This window comes from Opisthocomus hoazin, chromosome 7, assembly GCF_030867145.1.
Source record: "Opisthocomus hoazin isolate bOpiHoa1 chromosome 7, bOpiHoa1.hap1, whole genome shotgun sequence".
NCBI classification, from domain to species: Eukaryota; Metazoa; Chordata; class Aves; order Opisthocomiformes; family Opisthocomidae; genus Opisthocomus; species Opisthocomus hoazin.
Window position 1 is genome coordinate 62093448 of NC_134420.1, and position 21553 is coordinate 62115000.

At 40.5% G+C, this 21553-nt stretch overlaps 1 protein-coding gene across 1 annotated transcript in view; it reads left to right on the forward strand.

Annotated features, from left to right (window-relative positions):
* The window catches only part of DYNC1H1 (dynein cytoplasmic 1 heavy chain 1), a 45991-nt gene that overhangs the window by 10310 nt on the left and 14128 nt on the right, over positions 1-21553 (forward strand). The window contains exons 13-53 of the mRNA XM_075426550.1: positions 45-221; positions 334-444; positions 527-646; positions 868-1107; positions 1636-1791; positions 2087-2200; positions 2817-2927; positions 3008-3217; positions 3600-3746; positions 3972-4138; positions 4855-5028; positions 5734-5899; positions 5978-6166; positions 6250-6444; positions 7430-7712; positions 7969-8069; positions 9540-9699; positions 9991-10234; positions 10411-10594; positions 11083-11295; positions 11476-11714; positions 11825-11981; positions 12392-12619; positions 12863-13093; positions 13224-13364; positions 13626-13859; positions 14391-14597; positions 14695-14816; positions 15191-15356; positions 15596-15759; positions 16032-16161; positions 16943-17076; positions 17329-17443; positions 17570-17731; positions 17809-18023; positions 18108-18312; positions 18452-18625; positions 18718-18837; positions 18966-19086; positions 19710-19905; positions 20548-20665. Coding sequence (XP_075282665.1) covers positions 45-221; positions 334-444; positions 527-646; positions 868-1107; positions 1636-1791; positions 2087-2200; positions 2817-2927; positions 3008-3217; positions 3600-3746; positions 3972-4138; positions 4855-5028; positions 5734-5899; positions 5978-6166; positions 6250-6444; positions 7430-7712; positions 7969-8069; positions 9540-9699; positions 9991-10234; positions 10411-10594; positions 11083-11295; positions 11476-11714; positions 11825-11981; positions 12392-12619; positions 12863-13093; positions 13224-13364; positions 13626-13859; positions 14391-14597; positions 14695-14816; positions 15191-15356; positions 15596-15759; positions 16032-16161; positions 16943-17076; positions 17329-17443; positions 17570-17731; positions 17809-18023; positions 18108-18312; positions 18452-18625; positions 18718-18837; positions 18966-19086; positions 19710-19905; positions 20548-20665 — 7041 coding nt within the window. The remainder of the gene's footprint in view (positions 1-44; positions 222-333; positions 445-526; positions 647-867; positions 1108-1635; positions 1792-2086; positions 2201-2816; positions 2928-3007; positions 3218-3599; positions 3747-3971; positions 4139-4854; positions 5029-5733; positions 5900-5977; positions 6167-6249; positions 6445-7429; positions 7713-7968; positions 8070-9539; positions 9700-9990; positions 10235-10410; positions 10595-11082; positions 11296-11475; positions 11715-11824; positions 11982-12391; positions 12620-12862; positions 13094-13223; positions 13365-13625; positions 13860-14390; positions 14598-14694; positions 14817-15190; positions 15357-15595; positions 15760-16031; positions 16162-16942; positions 17077-17328; positions 17444-17569; positions 17732-17808; positions 18024-18107; positions 18313-18451; positions 18626-18717; positions 18838-18965; positions 19087-19709; positions 19906-20547; positions 20666-21553) is intronic.

Below are 21553 nucleotides of genomic sequence, written 5' to 3' on the forward strand. Positions count from 1 at the left end.
CTTTTGGAGTATACTGAACGTTGTTTATGAAACGCCTCAATTAGGTTTGGCTGCAGTACCAGTGTCTGTGGGATATGCAGGCTGAAAATATATACAACCGTCTTGGAGAAGACCTGAATAAGTGGCAAGCCCTTCTAGTTCAGATAAGAAAGGCAAGAGGAACATTTGACAATGCAGAAACCAGAAAGGAATTTGGACCTGTTGTCATAGACTATGGCAAGGTAAGAAATTATGATTATTATTTGTGATAAATGCATTAGATTTCAGAATGGGTGTATAACAGAAAATAGCAAGGCCAACAAATTATTATTGTGTAACTTTGTTCAATTGTAGGTACAATCAAAGGTGAACTTGAAGTATGACTCCTGGCACAAGGAAGTGCTCAGCAAATTTGGCCAAATGCTTGGTCAGAATATGACAGAGTTTCATTCACAAATTTCTAAGGTAAGGCAAGTCTGAACTTCAGTTTTTCACGTTCAGATCAACTGTTCTAGACTTCTAAAACACTGATTTATGCCCCAAACAGTCCCGTCAAGAACTGGAGCAGCATTCAGTGGACACTGCCAGCACATCAGATGCAGTGACTTTCATCACTTACGTGCAGTCCCTGAAACGTAAAATCAAGCAGTTTGAAAAGCAAGTTGAGGTATGTTGTCTTGCTAATGGTTCTTACTTCTGGAAATGTCAGGCTTAGCTCTTAAGATGCAGCTTCATGATATTCAGTTTCTCTTGAAAACAGACCTGAACTTCATATCCTGAGGAATCCTGTGAACTCTGTAGTGAGCACTTGTTAACATGTGTGGAGTATTTAGCCTTGCGACTTAAGTCAGTTTTGTGTCTTTAACTTACAATCACTGTCTCTTGTAGCTTTATCGCAATGGTCAGCGCTTGCTTGAGAAACAAAGGTTCCAGTTTCCATCCTCTTGGCTGTACATTGACAACATTGAAGGAGAATGGGGTGCCTTTAATGACATCATGCGTAGAAAAGATTCTGCCATTCAACAACAAGTAGCAAATTTGCAGATGAAGATAGTTCAAGAGGATCGTGCAGTGGAGAGCCGAACAACCGACTTGCTAACAGACTGGGAGAAAACAAAGCCTGTAACAGTAAGTAGTGATGATTAATACTCATTCAGCAAATGAGGTAGTTTCTCTGCGTTCAGTAAGAAGTAGGTAGTTAATTTTTTTTGGAGCTTTTAATTTTAGATGATGGTATTAGTCATTTTGACGGTTCTGTAGAAACTTGCCAGTGTGTTGATTTTTTAGGGGAGTGGCAGAGGGAAATTTACCCTTAAAAAATAGGCCTCTGTTAGATGCAAAAAGCAAGATGACTTCAGTTACAAACAAAGCTTTGGCTGAAACAAGGGTTGTGTCAAGAGGCATGCGTGTAGGAGGATTCAGAAGCACGCTGCTTTTTTGCCCTTTTTTTTTTTTTTTCCTTCCCCTCAAGTGATGTTTAGTAAAGCCAAAAAGTGCATGGAAAAGTGGGATGAGACTTATTCTAGATTAGTGTGTAGCCTTATTGTCAGCAAAAATAATGAAACAGACCAACATTTAATATTTAGTCCTTGCTTTTAACTTCACTTCCACTAGGTTGTAGGGCTTTTTGATTAATGTATTCAATGCCCACTTTAGGGAAACCTGCGTCCAGAAGAGGCTCTTCAAGCTCTTACCATTTACGAAGGAAAATTCGGTAGGCTGAAGGATGATCGCGAGAAGTGTGCGAAGGCCAAGGAAGCTCTGGAACTAACAGATACAGGACTACTCAGTGGCAGTGAAGAGCGTGTCCAGGTACAGCCTGCTCACACAACTTCTGGTCAGTTTTGGAAAAAAATGTTTCTGTTCCATCTCTCTCTCTCTTAAGAGAGTGACTTGTAGCCTGTGGTGTACTAGTGTCAAGACACAGTCTCTACACTTGTTCAGTTCTAGCTTGAAGAGATTGTCACTTGCTATTTCAGTTCTGTTGAATTGGCAAGCTATCAGAAAGTTTATGGTATGTTAAAGGTATTCTGTTTAACTCTCCCACATGAAAGACTTTGACAGAATTAAGAATAACTGCTGATGTGTAATATATTCTTTACTATAGGTAGCCCTTGAAGAGTTGCAGGATCTCAAAGGCGTCTGGTCTGAACTCTCTAAGGTCTGGGAACAGATTGATCAAATGAAAGAACAACCCTGGGTTTCAGTACAGCCTCGCAAGGTACTTAACTTCTGTATACATAAGCAATGTAACTACTGCAAGTATATGCAAATTAAGAATTAGACTTCCTGAGATAGACATGCTCAGTTGTTGTGTTTTACATTGTTTTCAGTGTTTAGGTACCTTTTTAAGTATCTGGTGAGAATGTTTCTTCTAATGCTACACTAAAAATTTTAAGTCACTGGGTTTGTCACAACTTAAATAATTTTGCAGGGGACTTAATGCAATTCTAGTAGTTATGAAATTGAGGTTGGACTGACTGCATCTACAGAGAAGGAACTGTACTGTGTTTAAATAGGCTATTTGGACCTCAGTAGGGAAACTTCATTATATGGCTGGAGGAACAGTTCAGTGCTCAGGAGGTAGAGCGCAATAGCAACACTAAGCCGTAAACTGCCTATGACAATACCATTTCATCTACCTTAATCAGACCAATAAAATTACATTCCCAGCTATAGCGTAACCATATCTTCTGCAAATACACAGAAAGAGCTGTACTGTTGGTAACATCTCATTAGAGAGGTTTCTGTAAAAATATGTAGACAACTGCGAACTTGTACAGCTATGCGCACATCACTTGCCAAGAAAGATTTCATTGCTTTTATGTTGTTGACAGCTTCGACAAAACTTAGATGGTCTGCTGAACCAACTGAAAAACTTCCCTGCCCGCTTGCGACAGTATGCCTCCTATGAGTATGTTCAGAGACTTCTGAAGGGCTACATGAAGGTAAGATATACTCGTTTATAAATTGCGTGTATTTTATAGTTCAAGTTCAAGAATGTAACATGTCTTCTTGTCTTCTGTAGATAAACATGTTAGTTATTGAACTGAAATCGGAGGCTCTTAAAGATCGTCACTGGAAACAGCTGATGAAAAGGCTTCATGTTAACTGGGTTGTCTCAGAATTGACGCTGGGTCAGATCTGGGATGTGGATTTACAGAGAAATGAAGCAATCGTCAAGGATGTACTGCTTGTGGCTCAGGGAGAGATGGCTTTGGAGGAGTTCTTGAAACAGGCTAGTATCAGCTCTTGTATGCATGCACGTAATAGCAAATCAAAGCCTTGTTGTCAAGTGGCTGGCACTTGTGGAGTAAACTTGTCCATCTAAGCTTTTGATACAGGTGCTGGGACTCCGTGGAACACTATTTTGGGGAACAGCTTAAAGCTATGTAAGCTTACTCTGATAATACTTGCATTATTTGGGAAAAGCAGTCCTTGATGATGACTGCAAAGACCACTAACTGCATCATATTCTCGATATTTTTAACAAAAGCTTGAGCAGAAACACAGAATCTTTGGGTAAAAAAGGTAAAATCTGATTACTGTAATACATTTCTACTTGAACTATGTTGGAGCAGAAATGATTGATGTCATGTCTTAAACTTTTTTTTCATCAGATAAGAGAAGTGTGGAACACTTACGAACTGGACTTGGTCAATTACCAGAACAAATGTCGTTTGATTCGTGGATGGGATGACCTTTTCAACAAAGTAAAAGAGCACATTAACAGTGTGTCTGCTATGAAGCTATCACCGTACTACAAGGTAAAACGGAGAACAAAGCTAAGGAATGTTCATTTAATCCTACCTTCCTTTCTTGTTTGGTTTATATATTTGCCAGCAGGGACTAGATTTACTGTTTCAGGTGATGAACAATTAATTGCATATGCACACTTTGTAACTCTCAAACAGCTGTTTCCATTAAGGATTATTAGTGGTCAAACTCTTGACACTATTAAAATGAATACTAATGCAGCATTTGAACTTTAGGTGTTTGAGGAAGATGCCCTTAGCTGGGAAGATAAGCTGAACCGTATCATGGCACTGTTTGATGTCTGGATAGATGTCCAAAGGCGATGGGTCTACCTCGAGGGTATCTTTACTGGCAGTGCAGACATCAAGCACTTGCTGCCTGTGGAGACCCAGCGGTTCCAGAGGTAACTTTATAATTGCTTTGTTCTTTTTGTGCATCCCTTGGGGCACCATGTGGACAGGCCTGCAACTTCATGACTTCAGCGTAGCACTCTCTAAATTGAAATGCTAATTGTATTCTTACCCGGTCCAGCTGGATTACAGCCCTGCTGTAGATGTAAGTTTGTCAAGCAAACAAATATGGCAAGAGGTGCGTGTAGACAACTGTGACAGAATAAGTTTTGTAATAAACAGGCTGATGTGCAAGTTTTAGAAGATGATTTGTATTCAGGTGGTTTTTCTTGCCAGTTCCAGTCAGCTACCTTAAAGATTTTTCTGGAATTATGGCTGCAACAAGCAGCCTGATTTCTGTGGCTGTAGCCTTTAGTCTCACCCTTCAAATGTCATTTTGTTCCTCCACTTTAAGTTGCTGTGGCCATCCTTACTCATCCCACACACTTGCAGTCAGATCAAAGAATCAGATCTATGCATCTCTTCAGGAAATGAAGAAGAGTAGACCTACAGCAGTGGAACTGATAGATTGAACGTAGCAGCAAAGTTAGATATTGTTGTTGTGGACTTGAGGTAGGTGAAGAGCTATTTTGTGGATTTATCCTTGTGTTCCCTAGGGCAGCCGCAGCAATTAGAGAGGCAGTGGTCCTTTAGAGACAAACAGCTTTGGTGTTCTGCAGGCCTGCGGTTACTGAGTTTGCACTAATGTACTGTGTTATTTTACTTGCAGCATCAGCACTGAATTTTTGGCACTCATGAAGAAGGTGTCCAAATCTCCACTTGTGATGGATGTTCTTAACATTCAAGGTGTGCAAAGGTCGTTAGAGAGACTGGCAGACTTGCTTGGGAAGATACAGAAGGCACTGGGAGAATACTTGGAAAGGGAGAGGTCCTCTTTCCCTCGGTAAGAAGTTAACTTTGATTGACTCTTGAAGTAAAGTAATTTGATGCTTCTGTGCAGGAATTGGTGTACTGTTCTGTAAAGCCTCTGCCATTTTTTATTTATTGCATATATGTAAGATGTTGTGACCATTTAAATCTGTGGTGTGTAAATACAGAAATTAGTTGTAGCTACGTCTCAGGAAGTGGGACTAAAACTTCCCTTACTTGCTCATCCGTGGCTGGTTGTAGGATTCAGATATTGCTAAAGGAACCATTGCAGTTGATTTCTGTAAATTTAACGGTTCTGTTTTGAACTGCTTAATTCTGGCATTTGATTGAAGGACAGTAGCTAAACTGTCACAATCCAGTATTTAAGTCATTGGTTCTGACTTACCTGGTAGTCTTCAACTAGTCTGTCACTTAGTATGAGAGAGTAAGGGTGATGGAGGTACCAAGTGGGAGTTCTCCTTGCCTAATAGACTTAATTCAGTCCCAGGCTCTACTGTGGGTATTTCAGGGGTGGACAGGTAAAGAAGATGATCTGCAGTACGGAGCATGTGTACACTTTTGTATGCTATAGACCACATGAACTGAGACTTAATCTTAGAACTGAAATGTAACCTAGCAAATGAGTATCAGTTACTCCTGTATAGTGAGCCTTCTGTGAAGCATAAATAAAGGTGATAGTTGGAGTTCTGATACAGGTCTAATTTTATGTAATTATTAGGTTTTATTTTGTTGGTGATGAAGACTTGCTTGAAATCATTGGAAACAGCAAAAATGTTGCTAAGCTGCAGAAACACTTCAAGAAGATGTTTGCTGGTGTTTCTAGCATTATTCTCAATGAAGACAATTCTGTGGTTCTTGGGATATCCTCACGTGAAGGAGAGGAGGTATGGCTGCAGTGTTTCTTTTTAAATAAAATACTGAAAACAAGTGAATGTGGGCTGACTTAAACCTAATTCTTGCAGGTGCTGTTCAAAACACCTGTTTCCATCACAGAACATCCCAAGATCAATGAGTGGCTCACTCTCGTTGAGAAAGAAATGAGAGTGACCCTTGCTAAATTGCTCGCAGAATCGGTTACTGAAGTAGAAATCTTTGGAAAAGCAACTTCGATTGATCCAGCAGTCTACATTTCTTGGATTGACAAATACCAGGTATCAATATGGAACACTTAAGCATACTGCAGCTTCATTACTTCAGTGAGGAAAACTATCTGATGAGGAATTTTGTTACACAGGCTCAGCTTGTTGTCCTGTCAGCCCAGATTGCATGGTCTGAGAATGTCGAGTCAGCCCTCAGTGGTGTGGGTGGAGCTGGAGACAGCAGTTCTATCCACGCAGTGCTAGCTAATGTTGAGGTCACACTCAATGTCCTGGCAGACTCTGTGCTGATGGAGCAGCCACCTCTTCGCAGAAGGAAACTGGAGCACTTGGTAAGTAAAAACCTCCTTTCCTCTTCCGGATTCACAGGTGAGGATTTTTAGAAGTTTAATGAAAAAACTGATTAGTCTAAGACTTATTTTTCCTCTATGAAAAAGTTTCATGCAATTTAAGCAACTGCATCAAGCCGTGATCCTGTAGATGGTGGTAGTTTTTCGCTCTAGTCAGCGTACTGCATGATAGCATATTATAGACTCGCTCACTGAATTGATCTTCAAACTAGTTCTTCCAAATATGGAAATTACCAATTTCTTCATTCAAAAGAAAAATATCTTATTAAGCTGCTGCTTATCATAATTATTGTATGCTTTTGTTTGTAGGTAAGGATTGGGGGGGGGGTGTAGGGGTGAGTTAAAACATCCTGGGTGATTTCTGTAGATTTTTACAGGGAAGTATCTGGTCTGTTTTACGAGTACTTGTCTTCCTAGTTTCTGGCAAGTAAAATATCTGGTTCAGTAGTGTAATGGATTAACAGACTAACTGGACCAGAGTGCTTTGCTGAAAGCTAGGGAAGTCCTTAGCAAGAGCAGTCAACATTACAGAATGACAGAATGGTAGGGGTTGGAAGGGACCTCTGTGGGTCATCTAGTCCAACGCCCCCGCTGAAGCAGGGTCACCTACAGCAGGCTGCACAGGACCTTGTCCAGCCGGGTCTTGAATATCTCCAGAGAAGGAGACTCCACAGCCTCTATGGGCAGCCTGTTCCAGTGCTCCGTCACCCTCAGAGTGAAGAAGTTCTTCCTCATGTTCAGACGGAACTTCCTCTGCTTCAGTTTGTGCCCATTGCCCCTTGTCCTGTCAGTTTTGTCTTTGTTAGTTTTGTCTTTGTAGCAACAGATTCTAAGGCAGAGACTGTTGGTAGGTTGTGATTTCTAACTGATGGCAATTTACGATGCTAGTCTGAAAAGCTATAGGATTCCTGGCTTTATTAGCAATGGCCTGTATTGCTGTGATCTAAGGAGTTACTTCATTCTCCAGATCACGGAGTTGGTGCACCAGAGAGATGTTACAAGATCACTGATCAAAAGCAAGATCGACAACTCCAAATCCTTTGAATGGCTCAGCCAAATGCGATTCTACTTCGACCCAAAGCAGACAGATGTGTTGCAGCAGCTCTCCATTCAGATGGCAAATGCCAAATTCAACTATGGTTTTGAGTACCTTGGTGTTCAGGATAAACTGGTACAGACTCCTCTTACTGACCGCTGTTACTTGACGATGACGCAAGCCCTGGAGGCAAGACTTGGAGGATCACCGTTTGGTAAGTTTGTACTGAAGTACAATAAAAACCTGAGACAAGTATATAAACTCTTATCCTCTCTAATATATAACTTCAGTGTAAACATGCAGAACAGTTACAACTAAGATACTGAAGAACAAAACAGTCTTTTGAGGGAAGTTGCAACAGTTTTAGGTTTCACTGAACCCTCTTGTCAGAGCCCATCAGAATCAGCATGCTACGCAGTGGTACCTCAGATGATAAACACTAAAAGGTGTCTGTCCCACTTGAAAAATAGGTCCTGCTGGTACTGGGAAAACAGAGTCTGTTAAGGCTCTCGGACATCAGCTTGGCCGCTTTGTGTTGGTTTTCAACTGTGATGAAACATTTGACTTCCAGGTAAGCTGTTTGATTAAAAAATGTAGTCTTTGCTAACAAGCAGTATGAATCTCTTCAGAAATCTGAAACAGCCAGCAGTGTTTATTTTCAAGATGGTTATCTGTAAGTCTTAACTGAGCTAGTATCTGTGGGTCATATAGCTGCTTTGTAACAAAAGATGCCTAAAGCAGAAGTGGGACAGAAAACATTTCTGGAGGAGGGGTTCTGGTTTATTAGAACAGGTAGTTCTGGAGCAGCAGATGGAGGGAAAGGAAGTATGGGGTGGGGGCTCAAGACTGGCTTTAGGAAAGTAACTTAAACTGTTTAGTTTGCATTGATAGTACTGGTTGAATGGAGAACGCATGAGTGTGTGAGACTGCCAGAGTAGCTGTACTATTACGGGATTACCCTTTGCGACATGATGCCCTGAAATGTGAAAAAATCTTCAAAACTAAGAAAATTACACAGGTGGTTCAATATTGATGACATTGTCAAACATGAGACCAGATGAAATGCCTCTGTAAACTGTAACACAGCAAATGTCTCAAAATAAAATCCTTGGTCAGGTGTATATATAAAAAAACAGTATAAAACACGGGCAAGGAATCACGATGCTGCATGGGCTCTGCCAGGTTGCCCATCTGGGGGTTTTTTTTCCTGTACAACTGTATTTCGATCAGACCAGGGGTCCATTTAGTCAGCATTTGGCCAGAAGTGGTGACTGTAAGAAAATACCTAGGGAGTAGTAAGATCACAGATTGTGCGTGGTAATCCTTCCTTGCCCCCAGTCCTGTTCCTGCCTCTAACAGTTCTGAGGATTAGTAGGTCTCAAGCAGAAATGGGTTACTCTATTCGCTCCAGTGAACCTTTCTTCAGGTACTCATTTCTCCCCTTAAATCCACAGGCACGCTTGCTTCTACAGCATTCTCTACTGAAGATTTCCACTGCATTACTATGCACTTTATGAAGGAGCACCTTCTTTTGTCTTTTTTATGATTCCTTAGTTCATGTAGTGGAGAAAGACAGTGAAAAGTTGATTCCTGTTTGTCCTAAACCAATGGCTATTAGACCTCCATCGTATTTCCTCATACTGACTTCTGTGGAATCCTGCCTTAAAGGTTGTTCTTTAGGTGGATGCCTTACCATACTCTGGCCATCCAATTTGCTCGTCTGAAATGTTTCGTAATTCTAGTATCCTCCTTGCGATAAAGCACTAAAACTGCACCTGGTATTAATGGGATCAGCAAACAAAACATTATGCAGTGGACTTATCTTGACTGTTTTGTGAATACACTGGAGTATAGTACGTAGTAATAGGAAGTCAGAACCCTTTTACAACTCTTACAGTACTACAAAGATGGTAACTTACGTACAAATACATCTCCTTCCTGCCTTGGGTGCATTGTATAAAGTGCTGTTCTCTACTCCCTTTGCCTGTGCACAGACAAGAATGATCATGCAACTTCAGTGAATTTTCCCCTCTACGTGCAGGCAATGGGACGCATCTTTGTGGGACTTTGCCAAGTGGGTGCGTGGGGCTGCTTTGATGAGTTCAACAGACTGGAGGAGCGTATGCTCTCTGCTGTTTCACAGCAAGTTCAGTGCATTCAGGAAGCCTTGCGAGAGCATTCCAACCCCAACTATGACAAGAGTACGTAATTGTTTATTCCTAAAAGTGTTGTACAGCATCTCTAACATACTTCATGCTGTTTTATTGCTCAGTTACATTTCTCCCAAACAATCTTAAGGATTAAGCCACTTTCTGTCAAAACTTAAAAACATGAATAACTTTCAGCTGGTAGATACTTGTATTTCAGTATTTGAGTTGCATTGCTAGAGGACCTGCTATCTGTTACTGTAGGAAACTAAAACAGAATAAAGTATGACTTCTCAGGGTGATTGATCACTGACTCAGATGTAACTAAATGCACTCTCTTTTCAGCTGCAACACCTATTACTTGTGAGCTGCTGAACAAACAAGTCAAAGTGAGCCCTGACATGGCTATCTTCATCACCATGAATCCTGGCTATGCAGGCAGATCAAATCTGCCTGACAATTTGAAGAAGTTGTTCCGTAGCTTGGCAATGACAAAACCAGACCGTCAGTTGATTGCCCAGGTCATGTTGTACTCCCAAGGTTTCCGTACGGCTGAAGTGCTTGCCAATAAGATAGTACCGTTCTTCAAGTGAGTAACAAGTCTGGCTCTAATCAGTAAAAGTAGAGCTTATTGTTCAAAGTTGTAACGTTCTTTGCCACTCACTAACCACGTTGTGCAGCAATAATTTCAAGCAGTGATATTACTGAGTGTTGTGTTGGTCCATATTGAGAATCAAATTGTATTTTATCTCTTTTTCTTCTTAGGCTTTGTGATGAACAGCTGTCCTCCCAAAGTCACTATGATTTTGGCTTGAGAGCACTGAAAAGTGTGCTGGTTAGTGCAGGTAATGTGAAGAGGGAGAGGATTCAGAAGATAAAGCGGGAGAAAGAAGAGCGTGGTGAAGTTGTGGATGAGGGAGAAATCGCTGAGAATTTGCCAGAACAAGAGGTAATGTGTGTGCGAACTCTTTACTTCTGTGATAAAGTACAGAATGCACACTAAACAAAGCAAATAGTCCTGCAGTGTTTACCATTTAGTGTTAAGCCATGCAAGCAAAGTAGTGTTAGTTACAGAAGCTGGTAACTGGATAGCTTAGAAGCACCAAGTTAAACATGTCTTAGGAGTCCCTGAATCATAGTGAAAGACTTGTTCTTACGAGGTGGTGCATTCGTAACACTTACTGCTGCTTAGTTCCTCAGCAGTGAATACCAAAAGCATAATAAAGAGGCGTAAGAAACTACAACTGTATAAGCTGAAAATCAATAGGAATTCATTGTGTAGTTTCAAAGTTGAGACCCCCATCAATGGTTGTTTTTACTAAAATCACCATGGTCTGATGCTTTATGAAGAAAGTATTTAGTGAAGTATTCCTTGTCAAACACATTTGGTAAAGCAAACTTCACAAAAAATCTTAACCAAACCATGACTCTCTGCAGATCCTGATCCAAAGTGTATGTGAAACTATGGTACCAAAACTGGTTGCAGAAGACATTCCTTTGCTGTTCAGTCTGCTTTCTGATGTATTCCCTGGAGTACAGTATCATCGCGGGGAGATGACAGCCTTGAGAGAGGAGCTTAAGAAAGTGTGTCAGGAAATGTACCTTACTTACGGTGATGGAGAAGAAGTTGGTGGCATGTGGGTTGAAAAGGTAAAATATTAAAACCGAAAATGTGGGATTGAGGTTAATGAATGTAGAAGACTAAACTTCCTTTTTAATATGAAAGGTGGAAAGCTTTTTCCTTTTTCTTGTCTGAAGTGAGCAATATATAGAAGCTTAGATTGACTACTGAAGTTAAGACTTAATTGGTACATAATTTTTTTGTCACAGGTTCTTCAGCTGTATCAGATTACACAAATAAATCATGGATTGATGATGGTCGGTCCCTCTGGAAGTGGAAAGAGCATGGCCTGGAGAGTACTTCTGAAAGCCCTCGAGCGGCTGGAGGGCGTGGAAGGTGTTGCTCATATTATAGATCCAAAAGCAATCAGCAAAGATCACCTCTATGGTACTTTGGATCCAAACACCAGAGAATGGACAGATGGCTTGTTTACACATGTCCTGAGAAAGTGAGTCTTTAATAGCACAACTCAAAAATGGCCAGTGCGTTTGTGCCGTGGATATTCTGGCCTTACTGAGTCTTTGTTCTCTACTGCAATAAATATTTCCTTTAATGCAGAATCATAGACAACGTGAGAGGTGAATTACAGAAACGTCAGTGGATTATCTTTGATGGTGATGTAGACCCTGAATGGGTTGAGAATCTAAACTCTGTTTTGGATGACAACAAACTACTGACTCTGCCAAATGGAGAACGTCTCAGCCTCCCACCAAATGTAATGTTACTTTTTTGCTACATGATATTTATGTGCTGTCGTATAAACTTGTTGCTTTTACCTTAGTCCATACTGGTGCTGTCCCTCTTTCTCATCACAAGCAGAGAAATACTGATCTCGGGTAGTGGTTTGCTGGAGTTAGGAACTTGTGAGGAATCAAACATCTCATGTTATGCTTACTCGGACCCTGTGAGACAAACTTTGTGGAATATATAAAAGTCTAGGGTAACAATCAATAATGATGAACTTACCTTAGGGTAGTTTACTGCTGCTGTTGATTACTTAGAGACCAAATACAAATTAACTTACTTTTAAAGTTTTCTGGGTTTTGGAGGGGAGTTTTTTGTTTTGTTTTGCTTTTGTTTGTTAGTTTTTACTTCAAACTCTTGTTTTCGATTTCTACTCTTCAGGTGCGTATCATGTTTGAGGTACAGGATCTGAAATATGCCACTTTGGCTACTGTGTCAAGGTGTGGCATGGTCTGGTTCAGTGAGGATGTTCTCAGTACAGACATGATATTCAATAACTTCCTGGCCAGACTAAGAAGCATTCCTCTGGATGAAGGTGAGGAGGAAGCTCAGCGAAGGCGGAAGGGCAAAGAAGATGAAGGAGAAGAAGCAGCATCACCAATGTTGCAGGTATAACTTAGATTACATTATGGGATAATGTAGTAAGAACAATTCTATCACAAGTTGTACGGTGTACTTCGAATTTATGAGAGCCTGTTACAGAAAAGCTGACTTTTCGCTTTACATTTTTTTCTTGTTTTTGAAGAATATTAAAATACAAAGCATTTCAAACCTTAAATAAAATTATTTCCTTCTGCCTGGTAGTCAAATGAGAAGCAAGTGCTTTGAGCAGTGTTTGTCTCCCCCCAACAGATTCAGAGAGATGCTGCAACAATAATGCAGCCATATTTCACATCTAATGGCCTGGTAACTAAAGCACTTGAACATGCTTTCAAGTTGGAGCATATTATGGATCTCACCCGCTTGCGCTGCCTTGGTTCTCTGTTCTCCATGTTGCATCAAGCTTGCCGCAACGTAGCCCAGTACAATGCCAATCATCCAGACTTTCCCATGCAGATAGATCAACTCGAGCGTTACATCCAGGTAAATATGATAGGCTGGTAAGTGACTGCTGTGTTTGACATGTCAGTATAGCAGCTAGATTTGATTTATTGTTCATTAAGTTCTGTGCCATTACTCTAAAGCCAATAGCTGCTTTTGCTGCTTCTTACAGAGGTACCTGGTCTATGCAATACTCTGGTCTCTTTCTGGAGACAGTCGTTTGAAAATGAGAGCAGAGCTGGGAGAATACATTAGGAGAATCACCACTGTGCCACTGCCAACTGCACCCAACATACCTATAATTGATTATGAGGTAAATCTTTCTTATGCTAGAAGTGTTGCTCTTTTGTGTTCTTAGAAGCTTGCATTAGATTTTGGAGATGAAACTGGAAAATGAAATGCTAGACTATCTTAAATTTTACAGTTTCACAGTTCCATGAACAAACTGCCTGCTTAAATAAATCCAATTTGATGCTACAAACTATTCTGTGGTTTAAAAAAAAATACTCTCTTTTAACTGAGGCTGAGCTATATTCCTGTTCTAAATTGTCTGATCATGTTTTTGTGCTCCTAGGTGTCCATTACAGGTGAATGGGTGCCATGGCAATCCAAGGTTCCTCAAATTGAGGTTGAAACACACAAAGTTGCAGCTCCTGATGTTGTAGTACCAACCCTAGATACAGTTCGCCACGAAGCATTGCTGTATACTTGGCTGGCAGAACACAAACCTCTAGTACTGTGTGGCCCACCAGGTTCTGGAAAGACCATGACGCTTTTTAGTGCTCTCAGAGCTCTGCCTGACATGGAGGTACACAAGAGAGAGAGTGTGTGTGCGCGCGCACGTATGAATTACAGAGTAGTAACAAGTCTCTAATCTCCTTGAAGGTTAAAGCGGTCTTGGTTTAGCATGGGAATTATTTGCTAGCCGGAATTCAGTGATACCACCACCTCAGTCAGTCATGTGTATACATAGTAGAAATAAAAATTATATTGAGCAGAATCTAAGTTAATGTCTCAAGATCCTTAACCTATAAACTACTTTCTTCCTCTGTCACTTCAATAATACAGGAGCATTCCTCCGTTTAGTATCTAAAAACCATGCCAATGTTTAAGAACAGCTCTCATCCTTCAGTGTATTTAGGTGGAGAAACAGTTGTATGAAGCTGTGGTGCTCTGAAGTACGAGGTTGGGCAGGAGGTATTGCCGCACGGTAAATGGAAAACCTGCAGTAGGAAGCAAACAGTATACAGTCAGAATACAGGCAGTAACCCAAAATATACTATAAAGTATGTGTATTTAGTGTATTTTAACGGTTTCTTTTCACTGTTCTATTTTTAAGGTGGTTGGACTCAACTTTTCTAGTGCTACTACTCCAGAACTGCTTTTGAAGACTTTTGATCACTACTGCGAGTACAGGCGTACACCTAATGGAGTGGTGCTTGCTCCTGTGCAGTTAGGAAAGTGGCTGGTGCTGTTCTGTGATGAAATTAACTTGCCAGATATGGATAAGTATGGCACACAGAGAGTTATATCCTTCATTAGACAGGTTTGTTTTTGTTTGTAATGAACTATATCATAACAGTTATTTTCCGGGAACTACAATGTTCCACTGATTTTATTTTACCTTTTTTTTTTTTTCCCAGATGGTGGAACATGGAGGTTTCTATCGTACATCAGACCAGACATGGGTGAAACTGGAGAGAATTCAGTTTGTTGGTGCATGTAATCCACCTACCGATCCTGGAAGAAAACCTCTCTCACATAGGTAGTGTATCCAGTAAACTCTATATAGCAACAGAACGGGTCAAAATTGAAGCATTGACTATGTAATCTGTTCTTAATACACTTGTTTAACACCAGCTGTGCTGAAATTGTGTTCCTTGCTTTTGAACTAACTGCTAGTTGGTTCTTACCCTGACAGCCAATGGACTCAGTGTAACACTTCTTGAATAACCTGTCTGAAATGCTGTGGATATCTCAGAATGCTTTTTGGTCTGAATCTCTAAGGAGCAGTCAAATCCACTGCAGTTGCTGCTGATAGTTTTAAATCAAGCTGTTATTTAGTTCTGGCAAAAGATAATGAAAATAAAATAGACTGTAATTTGACTTTCTGGATTGTCTAATATGCTAATCTTTCAGATTTTTACGACACGTTCCTGTGGTTTATGTGGACTATCCTGGACCAGCTTCACTGACTCAGATATATGGAACATTCAATCGTGCAATGCTAAGGCTGATCCCGTCACTTCGCACATATGCAGAGCCTCTCACTGCTGCTATGGTAGAATTCTACACAATGTCTCAGGTAACTTCTTAAATACCACCCCAGACTCTAATTAGAAGTCTTCCTTTTCTGCTGAATCGTATAACATGCACTGTTTGCCTTTCAAATGGATAATATGTGTACAAGAACTCAACTAATTACTTGAGTTCTGGTGAACGGCACTGAATGATGCTAGCAAAGTAATATCTTGCAATGCCAAGACCTGTAAAAAATATGGTGCAACTTTGGGATGAAGTAACTAATGAAGTTTAAATTTTTAGGAGAGATTCACTCAAGACACACAGCCACACTACATCTATTCACCTCGTGAAATGACTCGATGGGTGAGAGGTATATTCGAAGCATTAAGGCCACTAGAAACCTTACCAGTTGAAGGCCTTATCAGGATTTGGGCCCATGAAGCCTTACGTCTCTTCCAAGACAGGTAAAATAAACATGAGATGGGGAAGCCAAAAAAAAAAGAAGTTTAAAATTTAGTTTTCCCCACTCCTTGCCAACTTTCGTTAAAGACCAAACTGAAGTGTGCTTCATGTTAAATAGCTGGAATACAAATGAGAATATTTCCCTTCACTCTGACACTCTTGGGAGTGGTATCTGCAAAGCAGAAACGTACTTTGGTCGTAGTACTACCATGTGATGCGATTGTATCCTCCCACTGCAGAGGATTTGCAGTCACTGACTTGTTTCATTATCCAGACTTGTAGAAGATGAGGAGAGACGCTGGACTGATGAGAACATTGATATGGTTGCTCTGAAACACTTCCCCAATATCGACAAAGAGAAAGCTATGAGCAGACCTATCTTATACAGCAACTGGCTGTCAAAGGTGAGTAAAAATTTTAAAAAAAAAATAAAAAACCTAAGTCGTTTGGGAGCAACTGGGTGATGCAGCTCTCATGACTGTATTAACACGATAATCAGTGCCCATCATTTTGTTAAACTGATTTCCAAGAAGTTCTTACTGTGATTATCTGAAGTGAACTCTACCACAAAATTAACAGCTGTTATGCCAGGGATGCTATTGTAAGATCTGCCACAGTATGTAAAGGCAATGTTAAATAATATTTCTCAAGAGCAGTATAATGCTCCCAGAAAACTACTGACAGTTATTGCTCTTGGATAAGGCAGTGACCCTTGAACAATACTAATACTACAGATATTTATGGTGGACTATTTCTTGCCATCTGAAATGATCCAGCTGGGCAGTCTGTAGAAATCCTGCTGGGTGAAGGCAAAAGTCCATCTAGCCTGCTACCCATCTTTGTGACTAACAGCAAGTGGCTAGGCAAGGCTATTTAAAATGAACTAGGGGAGCGAGGGAGTGGAAGTAAGTCTGTCATGCTATTTCCCAGTCTCTTTAGTGACTAGCAGTGCAGGCTCAACCTATGGTAGGTTCAGTAGAGACAGTGTTTAAACACCATGCCACTATCTGTGGCCTTCCAGTGTGTGGACATGTTCCTGTGCAAGTTAAATGAGTGCAGCATTCCTAAGCTTTTTTAGGGGATTGCTGCTTTAAGTATTCTGATAGTTCTGCTTTCACCTACTCATAAATTGATCCCTAAGCAAAATTCCCTTAAATTCCAATCTGTGTTGACTGGTTCTTCTAGGATTATATTCCAGTGGATCAAGAGGAATTAAGAGACTACGTGAAAGCTAGGCTTAAAGTCTTTTATGAAGAAGAACTTGATGTACCACTTGTTCTGTTCAATGAAGTCTTGGATCATGTGTTAAGAATTGACCGGTAAGTTGAGACTTCAGTTCCTGCTTGTATAAATAATATTCAAACACTTTTTCTAAAACAGAGTAGCCTAAGTGAGAATAGAGCGTGATCCCATTGTTGTCCATAGACAATACACTGCTGGCCTCCAGATAGCAGGATGCTGTCTGGAAAGGTGTGTAGGTTTTGGTACTAACTTGAAGTTTAGGTGTTCAAGGAAAAGCTTTGATAAGTTGATAACACTTATCAAATGTACTTGGTTATGTTCTTTTTCAGAATCTTCCGTCAGCCACAGGGCCACTTGCTGCTTATTGGAGTCAGTGGAGCAGGAAAAACAACCCTCTCAAGATTTGTTGCCTGGATGAACGGTTTGAGCGTCTACCAAATTAAGGTTGGCGTGCTAGTTTAATTTAAAAAAAACCCGTAGTCAAAATTCACACTTCTTAAATACCAACCCCTAAAAAGTCCCAGTAAAATCTAAACCAAAATGTTAATAAACAATGTTAAATCTTACTAGGTTCACAGAAAATACACAGGTGAAGATTTTGATGAAGACCTTAGGACAGTGTTGAGACGTTCTGGCTGTAAAAATGAAAAAATAGCTTTTATAATGGATGAGTCAAATGTGTTGGATTCTGGATTCCTGGAGAGAATGAACACACTCCTAGCCAATGGAGAGGTAAGAGGATTTTAAGTAAATACTTCAAAAACCTTTTTGCTACTATAAGATACAACAAAATTATTTTTTTGAATTAGGTTCCTGGTCTCTTTGAAGGAGATGAATATGCCACCCTCATGACTCAGTGTAAAGAAGGAGCACAGAAAGAAGGTTTAATGTTAGATTCACATGAAGAACTCTACAAATGGTTCACCAGCCAAGTTATTCGCAATCTCCATGTTGTGTTCACTATGAATCCATCTTCTGAGGGCCTGAAGGACAGGGCAGCTACCTCTCCTGCGCTCTTCAACAGGTATTGCTGTATATTCCAACATGCATTACAAATACTGTAAAACAGTATTTTTTGAGAAGACTTCACAAATGCTTTGTATTTCAGGTGTGTCTTGAACTGGTTTGGAGACTGGTCAACTGAGGCACTGTACCAAGTTGGCAAAGAGTTCACAAGCAAAATGGATCTTGAGAAACCAAATTATATTGTGCCCGATTACATGCCAGTTGTGTATGACAAGCTACCACAGCCACCATCGCACAGGGAAGCTATTGTTAACAGTTGTGTGTTTGTTCATCAGACTCTCCACCAGGTGTGTTTTTATTGTCTTGCTCAACTTGTGTTGATCTCTAGGCCACAGCACCATGCATCAGTTTCCTAAAAAGTATGGTCTTTGGCAGTTGAATATGTTTAAAACCAATGCGTAATCTACAATTCCTTCTTCCCGAAAGGCTAATGCTCGACTGGCAAAACGAGGAGGCAGAACAATGGCAATCACACCACGCCACTATTTGGACTTCATCAACCATTATGCAAACTTGTTCAATGAGAAACGAAGTGAGCTGGAGGAACAGCAAATGCATTTGAATGTTGGCCTTAGAAAAATCAAGGAAACAGTTGATCAGGTACGTATCTTTAAAATTTTGCCCTGTATAAGGCTGGAGTGAGTAGATCCCTGTATTTAATCTGATTTCTCCCATCTTACAATCCATCTCAGGTGGAAGAATTGCGGCGTGACCTAAGAATAAAGAGTCAGGAACTGGAAGTGAAGAATGCAGCAGCCAATGACAAGTTGAAAAAGATGGTGAAAGATCAGCAGGAAGCTGAGAAGAAAAAGGTAAAAATTTTTGTTAAATTTATGTGCATAGTAAATATTTTTATTTACAAAACAGACCCTGCAGAGCAAGTACTAGAAGAAGTTCAGCTTCTAAAAAGCAGTATTTTATCTGTGCGACTTCCTCCTAGGTCATGAGCCAGGAGATTCAGGAACAGCTGCACAAGCAGCAGGAGGTCATTGCAGACAAGCAGATGAGCGTGAAGGAAGATCTCGACAAGGTGGAGCCTGCTGTCATTGAAGCTCAGAACGGTATGTTAGCACCTGAAGAGATCACACTGTGAGACTGGATCTAAAACAGAAGTCTATGGGAATGCATGTTGGTGTGGTCTGAGTTGGTCCTGCCTAATAAAAGTGTAGACTCTTACAGTGTTGAAGAAATTCGTAATCTTTGAGCTCTGATTTTGTGCTGTTTGTAGTGTTGATCTGATACTTGATAACTCTTTAATGGCTTGTGGCTTTGCTTCTGGCAGACCAGCTGTAGTTATTTATTCAGTCTATTTATCTATAAAGAAACCTCATAAGCGGAAAGACCACTGGTGCCTTATTTACCATACAGGCGGCATACAATCAAGCTGTCCATTCATTAAACTGGATAGAGGAGTCATTGCTTATAATAAAGCTTAAAGTGATTCATTTGTAGGCAGCAGAAAAAGTTGCCTTTGGCCAGTTGGCAGATTGATATTCACAAAAGTTTATCATGTGATCCAGTAGTTTGAATGTTATCCACCAGTATCTGCTTCTCTAATAATATCAAATATCTCTTGAGACTCTTGAAGCATTTTTACTAATCCAAGGTACTTTAATAGCATGGATTTTGCTAACTGCTCATTTTTTTCCCAATCAATATTCATTGTCTTTCTGGCACGGGTTAGCTGTGAAGTCAATAAAGAAACAGCATCTGGTAGAGGTCCGTTCTATGGCTAATCCGCCTGCAGCAGTGAAGCTGGCGCTGGAGTCCATCTGCCTACTGCTAGGTGAAAGTACAACTGACTGGAAACAAATACGTTCCATTATCATGAGAGAGAACTTCATTCCAACCATTGTTAACTTCTCTGCTGAGGAAATCAGGTAAAGCACAAGTGCGAATGATTTATGTGAATAAACTATTCACAAAGATACAGAAGGTGTTAACTGGACTTTTCTCTGTGTTAATCGCTTTAGTAGCTCTTGACTTCTTTTGAGATTAATTTGCTCCTGCAAGTAATGAATGTGTAGGAGGTACAGGAAACAGACTAGTGAAGCAAAGATGTGTTGTGCAAACTGTAACAAAAGAGTTGCCATTGAGTAATGTCAAGGCATGGTTGCAAAGCAGTGTGTTGCTATCCAAAGCCTCATTATTAGTTGAAAGTGGTTACGCAGCAAGAACAGACCAGGTTGCCAAGGGCTTTATCCGGGCTGGCTCTAAATCTAAGCAGGAGGTCAGGCTGGAGACCTCTTGATTTCCCTTTCAACCCCAAATTTTTCTGAGCGTAGTTATGCAGTTTGTGAGCAACTAATTCTAAAATGTTGTTAAATGCCTTTTATCATCTGTAACCTGTAATTTCTGAAGCAACATCTTGAACTAATTAAAACATCGCAGCTGCCAGTCAGCAAAACTGCTAGGAAATGTTCATGTCAGCTGTAGAAGGCAGGCCAGATAAAGGGATATTGAACACCTCTGTGCTGACATACAGGGTACTCATGCTATCCCTAAAAACTTTTCCCTTGCAGTGATGCTATCCGGGAGAAGATGAAGAAAAACTACCTGTCAAATCCAAGTTACAACTACGAAATTGTAAACAGAGCATCATTGGCCTGTGGGCCTATGGTGAAATGGGCAATTGCACAGGTAAAGTTGCTGTGGGAAAGCAAACATAAGGTGAAAAGACTGAGCCTGAAGGCATATAACAGTGTCTAAAGGCTCTGAATTTGCTTCTGTGGAACTAAATGTTGCAAACTACTTTGCATCAAAGAAATTGGTAGAAGGTTCAGGTGAATGCTTTTGGGCTCTATAGTACTGTGCCAGAGAACTAACAGCCGGTTGTGATGCAGCTTTCGCACCAAGAAACTCCAGGTAAACAATAGCTGATCCTTTCTGTATGTAGTGTCACTCTACAGGACAAGACAGTTCTCAGCTGGAAAATGCAATGCAATCCTCTTAATCAGACGTTGTCTTGCTTCAGAGTGGGGCATGCAGCTCTGTTAAGATCTGTTAGGCAGACTTTTAAATACCTGACTGGTTTCCTAAAGGAATAGTCTTTTGGGAAGGTGCCCCCAGGCTGAGATATCCCAGGATGGTTTCACTTACCTGTTGGTGTTCAAAAAAGTTGTTAAAACTGTGCCTGCTATGAGTGGCATAATGTCTAGAGACTCTGTTTAGCTTGAATCTTGCCATTATATCCTATCCTAATTGTTCTGTGGCTTGGCTGTACTAAATTCTTTACTAAGAAAGGCAGATTAGCTCAGTACTGGTGTGGACGCCCAATCCAGTATTTATGCAGAACAGTGCTGTACACTATTGAGTGTGGTCTCAGCCTTTCACATGACTTCCTGTAAGTCTACAGAGCAGTAAAAGGCTCTTGCAAAAAGCAGTTACTTTTGTGTCTGTGCTTGGTTTAAAGTAGAGTCTTAGGGACTGATAAACATCCTAAGTTTCTGTTAAGTAGCTATTAATTCTTACACAGGTTGTAAGTACCTAAGCTTGAAAAGATGCAGTTGATACTATACACCTGAATGC